Source organism: Sinocyclocheilus rhinocerous, unplaced genomic scaffold (genome assembly GCF_001515625.1).
Source record: "Sinocyclocheilus rhinocerous isolate Xijiao unplaced genomic scaffold, SAMN03320098_v1.1 scaffold1470, whole genome shotgun sequence".
In the NCBI taxonomy this organism is placed as follows: Eukaryota; Metazoa; Chordata; class Actinopteri; order Cypriniformes; family Cyprinidae; genus Sinocyclocheilus; species Sinocyclocheilus rhinocerous.
This window is the reverse complement of record NW_015652166.1, coordinates 172,688-179,426: the sequence shown is the minus strand read 5'-3', so window position 1 is coordinate 179,426 and position 6,739 is coordinate 172,688. Positions and strand designations below refer to the sequence as shown.

General features: G+C 35.2%; 1 protein-coding gene across 1 annotated transcript in view; it reads left to right on the top strand.

Moving 5' to 3' along the window:
- Nucleotides 1-6,739, top strand: part of LOC107713901 (brain-specific angiogenesis inhibitor 1-associated protein 2-like) — a 23,451-nt gene that overhangs the window by 6,048 nt on the left and 10,664 nt on the right. The window contains exon 4 of the mRNA XM_016519551.1: nucleotides 3,946-4,098. Coding sequence (XP_016375037.1) covers nucleotides 3,946-4,098 — 153 coding nt within the window. The remainder of the gene's footprint in view (nucleotides 1-3,945; nucleotides 4,099-6,739) is intronic.

The window sequence follows — 6,739 nt, the reverse complement described above, 5'->3', positions numbered from 1 at the left end:
AGACATATTATTGGAGATACAGAATGACGACTCATATTTAGATCATTTCATGTAAGTATCTGTTATAAAGATCTCATTGATCTACAAGCTATCAAACATATTAATATCAGCATCTGCACCAAATTGCATATTTGTGCTCAGATTGAGCCTGATGTATCAAATATGATATAAACACGTGATTTTTTTTTTTAGATTTTGTCTAAGTTCAATAAATCATTTAATTAAAAAAACAACTATTATTTCATATGTCAGACTTTAGAGGGTTAAAAATAAAGGTTAAAAGACATACACCAAGAAATGTTCTTAAAAATGTAATTCTTGTATTCTGTGAACTTTTATACCATCTTCAACAAATGTTTTGATTAAACGACTTCATTGAATGAAAAGTAATAATACATTTTCTTTACACCTTGAATACAAGCATACACATTAAAATAAATGTTATAAAATGTGTGAAATTCATGTGACTTTTCTGTAAGGGCTCTCAATCATCATTGGATTGCAATGCATTGAATGTTTTGATCATTTCAATCTCATCTTACTGAGACATATTATTGGAGATACAGAATGACGACTCATATTTAGATCATTTCATGTAAGTATCTGTTATAAAGATCTCATTGATCTACAAGCTATCAAACATATTAATATCAGCATCTGCACCAAATTGCATATTTGTGCTCAGATTGAGCCTCATGTATCAAATATGATATAAACACGTGATTTTTTTTTTTAGATTTTGTCTAAGTTCAATAAATCATTTAATTAAAAAAACAACTATTATTTCATATGTCAGACTTTAGAGGGTTAAAAATAAAGGTTAAAAGACATACACCAAGAAATGTTCTTAAAAATGTAATTCTTGTATTCTGTGAACTTTTATACCATCTTCAACAAATGTTTTGATTAAACGACTTCATTGAATGAAAAGTAATAATACATTTTCTTTACACCTTGAATACAAGCATACACATTAAAATAAATGTTATATAAATAGTGGTATTTGAATAATGGTATACTAAAGCAATAAGCCCAGTGAAGCCGTGGTTTACAGTGAATTTATAACAGCTAAGGGTCGTTGTTAGGTACGACGCGAAGCGGAGCTTATTGCTTTTATAAAACGGTTATTCCATATACGTAGTAAGGTTTCACAAAATAAAACAGAGCAAATAAAGTGTAATGATATTAATAAAAACAGTATTCTTCCACCAAACAATGTAGCTCCAACAAAGTGGTTGCCGAGCAACACACAGAAGTAAACAAAGGTGTGTGTTTGTAGAGTAATTTACAACAGCTTCGAACGCGGCTCAGCCAATCAGAATCAAGGACCGGAACTCTCCATTTTATAACAATTCAACAATAAACAGCCTGAATGAATTTTCCATGTCATTAAAAGTTTTTAAAAATATAGTATTTTCTGGAGTCATGAAAGTATTCTTCCACCAAACAATGTAGCTCCTCAGAATCAGTTGTGGTTGCAACAAAGCGGTTGCCGAGCAACACAGAAGTAAACAAAGGTGTGTGTTTGTAGAGTAATTTACAACAGCTTCGAACGCGGCTCAGCCAATCAGAATCAAGGACCGGAACTATCAGTTTTATAACAATTCAACAATAAACAGCCTGAATTAATTTTCCATGTCATGAAAAGTTTTTAAAAATATAGTATTTTCTGGAGTCATGATTGTGTACAGGAGTCTGATATCAATTCCTGTTTTATGGGGTTTTTTTGTCGCATGACAGCAAAATAGCTTCCCTGACATTTGATTTGGCACCAAACTTTTTTTTTTTTTTTTTTAGTAAAAACATTTTGTAATATGACTCAATAACCTTAGAATTAACTGCATCCCAATGTGGCCTGGTCACAATCACCTCCAAGCAAAGCCACGCTGATTGGCATGACAGTAAATGAACAGTAAGTCACTTCGGATTAAAGCGCCTGCTGAAGAACTGAGTAATTGTGTTGCTTGCCAGTTCTTTGACTGCTGTGTTCATTACTGTAGAATGTCATGTACTGCCAGTCATTTGTAGTTTGTATGACTCATAATGGCCGGCTGTGCGACCCAGTGTCCTACATATTAAAGCTGATTTGAGAGCGGAAGACTTTTCCTCCATGTGTGAACAAGTGTGTGTTTGTTTGAGCACGTGTTTGTTCAGGAGCGAGTCTATCTCTGTTTATGTAGGCCTGAGCTGTGCTATCACGAGCATTAGTCTAAACATGTTTCAGGTCAGAAAGAGAAAGAACGAGTCGTTTAGTTTGAGATTAAGCAGATGTCCGGAACAGCTGATTTGGGCCCAGAATAAAGTAACACTGATGTAGTGAAAAAACAACAAAATGAGAGAGGGGAAAATCATGAAGTAAAACAGGATCGCAGTCTGAAAGATGTTTAGAAAGGCAAATATAGGAGAAAATGACAGAGATATTCAATGAAAAGGTCAGTTAAATGAACAACCTTATGGCCATTTTTGGGTGACCTGGTACTTTAAGGCAGGGTTCATAAGTTTAATTTACTATATTGAATGTAACATCAAAATAAATGAATGGGGCTGCACGATAATCACAATATAGCTTAGTGTAATTATCAAATCAAAGCCTGCGATTTCATTAAATGTGAATGAAGCGCAGCACTGTGTTCATTTACACACGAGCAGCTCATGATTCAGGGTTTTCTGCTTCTTGGTTCACTGTAAATGCACTGAACTACGTTCATGCATGTGCTGATGAGTTTAATGCGCATTTGAAAATGCAATGTGCACTAGGTTTGCTTTATTTACATATTTGCATAATTCCCAGCATTTAGACAGAATTTTACAGCATTTCAGTAGTGTTTTGCCAAAAATTAAAGCTCAAGGATTTAAATTATGAAAAGTATGTGCATTTGAACATCTGGAAGTAAAACATTTTAGACATGAATATCAGTATTGTAACTTGTAAATAATAATGATAAAACTTATTATTATCAATTATTCACTATTGTAGTTTAAAACTATAATATTGGTCTTCGTTTTTAGAATTAGTTCAAACCTAACAACAACTATTATAACTAGATAAAAAAGTTCGTCAAGACAAACTTTAAGTTGGCTTGAGAAAGCCGGACCAGAAAGCTAGGTTGCTAGGGTGTTGCTATGCGGTTGCTAGGGTACCCAGGGCAGTTGCTAGGGAGTTGCTTTGCGGTTGCTAGGGTACCCGGGGCGGTTGCTAAGGTGATGCTATGCGGTTGCTAAGGTACTCGGGGTTGTTGCTAGGGTGTTGCTATGCAGTTGCTAGGATACCCGGGGCGGTTGCTAAGGTACCCGGGGTGGTTGCTAGAGTGTTGCTATGTGGTTGCTAGGGTATCCGGTGCGGTTGCTAACGTGTTGCTATTCGGTTGCTAAGGTACTCAGTGTGGTTGCTAGGGTGTTGCTATGCGGTTGCTAGGTTACCCAGGGTGGTTGCTAGGTTGGTTTGGATAGTTGCTCGAGTGTTGCTATGATGATAGATAGATAGATAGATAGATAGATAGATAGAAATAGTCAGATGATAGATAGATAGATTATAACTATTATAATAATAACGATGATGATGATAATAATAATTATTAATATTATTCATTTTTATCAATATTATTATTATTATTATTTAATTTGATTTGGCTCCTAAAACACCAGTGTGAATGACTGACACACAACAACAAAAAAGAGGTTTGAGTCTACTTTAAAGTCCAGCTGCAAAGTCAAAATAAAACACTTACTAAAAATAATCATATTAATAAAGATATTATATTTTATCTGTTTACTTGCATGTCATGTGATCAACTTTAGAGAACTGTGAACAAACAAACTTAAAATCTCAGGGGGTACTTCAAGTAAATATTTAATGCCTAATGGTTTTGGCTGAAAAAAAAGTTTGGGAGCCCCTTCCTAAAAGAGTCACATGCTGATTTAATGTAAATTCTCTCATTGTAACAGTATGTGGAGCTGATGAGTCGCCGGCAGGGCGAGCTGGACTCTCTGGTTGCCGTTGGTTACCGCTCCGCTCTGACAGAAGAAAGGCGGCGCTATTGCTTTCTGGTGGACCGTCAGTGTTCAGTCACCAAGATCCTCACCAACTACCACTGCAAGGTAACACTACAGATCCGAGCTTCAACCAGCTAACTCATGCTGTAAAGGACTAGCAGACACAACAGCCTCACTAGAAAATGTGCCTCTACCTACATTCTAGCAAAACAAAAACAAAAAAGTACCTATATGTACAATTCACTGTGGTTTCCAGCTGAAACAAACACTCCATAATGTATGTAAACGTGCTCGGTAGCGCACCTGGTGCAGCATGTAAAGCACTCGGGGACAAGTCCCCTGAAACTCAAGTCACTATAGACCAATTTCAGTGTTTGCAAACAGTGATGACGTTTTTTGTGGGCGGAGCCTATCTGGTGGCAGAAAATGACAGTTTTAAAGTAGCAGTCTATTCAAGCCACTGAATAAAAGAATAAAAAATTTAATTTTGAATTTATATTTCAAAATTCTGACGCTTTTCTTGCAATTCCGAGATTATATCTCACAATTCTGGTAAGAAAAATCAACTCGGACATTCTAATTTATTGAGATGCACCTGTATTTCAACTGTAGGGCTAATACAATATGTCCCCTATATGAATATTATATAGACCTATTGTTTAAATGAAACGTATGCTTTAAAAGTAGGGTAATCATAGCAGGTTTCATCCATAGTCTGTCCGTTTAAACGTCTGCGTTTAGCTTCAAATGGCGTCTTTGACGACAGTATTATATAAAAATTATTTGCATTCCGATTCTGACATCCAATGGCACAACAATACATTTTTTCTCTTATTCCATGGTTTTTACCCGTTTCCCTCCACTTGTTCCCAGTGTTTTTATGCCACCACTATGCACGCGCAGCTGCAAGTGACGTAACTGTGACGTATACTCCAAATTGGTCTATAATGTGTAACATATAAATGAATAACATTGGTATTATATCTGTAGCAAGAGCTCTTCTCAGTGTTCTCAGCATCTTTCCTCCTGATTATTTTAATTTTTCCTTTGTATTTCTATGCAACAATGTGAAAAAAGAGACATATACTGCGCATTTGTGGTCTGCTTCCTCTATGTATTTATGATATGTCCCATATAATTATTCACTTGAATTCACTAAGAATTAAAAAAAAAATCACAAAGGCTTGTTTTCACAATTTAAATGTCCCGGTAATCATAGCAGGTTTCATCCATAGTCTGTCCGTTTAAACGTCTGCGTTTAGCTTCAAATGGCGTCTTTGACGACAGTATTATATAAAAATTATTTGCATTCCGATTCTGACATCCAAAGGCACAACAATACATTTGTTCTCTTATTCCATGGTTTTTACCCGTTTCCCTCCACTTGTTCCCAGTGTTTTTATGCCACCACTATGCCCGCGCAGCTGCAAGTGACGTAACTGTGACGTATACTCCAAATTGGTCTATAATGTGTAACATATCAATGAATAACATTGGTATTATATCTGTAGCAAGAGCTCTTCTCAGTGTTCTCAGCATCTTTCCTCCTGATTATTTTCATTTTTCCTTTGTATTTCTATGCAACAATGTGAAAAAAGAGACCTATACTGTGCATTTGTGGTCTGCTTCCACTATGTATTTATGATATGTCCCATATAATTATTCACTTGAATTCACTAAGAATTAAAAAAAAAATCACAAAGGCTTGTTTTCACAATTTAAAAATGTCCCCTTTACACTTCTAATTCCTGTTAGCAGTGTTTACTGGAATGTGTCTAAAGCAGGAAAGTACAATATTTGCAATCTGTCAAAATGACAGAAATTGCTTTGAAATATTATCACGCAGTCTTCCAGTTAACTCCCCCGCAGCATTTTGTTGTTTGAATATCTGAACATGCAATATGCCAAAAGAAAGAACTGAGCTTCTGCTTTTAAACAAACAAATAACAATACAAATATATATATATATAAAAAACATTTTATTCTAGCTTCCTGCATTCTTTTTTTTAATCAACACTAGAATATGGGCAAGTTTAATGTAAACAAAGTAACATTTTAAACAAAAAAGCTGAGGAGAAAATGGCGTTTTTGTCCAAGACTAAGTCTGGATCAGATTCAGAACGACGATCAAAACACAGATGGAGTAGATTGAGTCCATCAATACCCCAAAAGCTTCAGAGTCCACTTTCTAAATCGTCATTTCATTTGGAAACGTTATGCAGTTTATATGCTATTTAATGCTTGATTATCAAGCAATTTTACATATGCATCTGTTTACATATGCGATCGCTTATTTCGGCTTCTTCTTCGCTATGTTTTGATCCAGAGATTCTGTACTCTATCAGAAGATGTGTAATAGCGCCTCCTACTGTATAACACTGAAAACATGGAAAAGTGCACTTTTTTTCAAACGTTTCAGAATATTTTCAGTTGTCTTAGTGCAATACACACAATCAAAAAGTATCCTTTTCACTACACAAAATAAACGTTTCATCTATATAAATGTTTCATTCATAGTAACTGCCTTTCATAAAGCTCTTACTAGCAAACTTTTAATTTGCATGTCTTCTAAAAGCAATAAGCCCCAAGAAGCCGTGGTTTACAGTGAATTTATAACAGCTAAGGGGCGTTGTTAAGGCACAACTAACTATCGTTATAGCTGTTATAAATTCACTGTAAACCACGGCTTCTTGGGGCTTATTGCTTTTATAAAACGGTTATTCCATATACGTAGTAAGGTTTCACA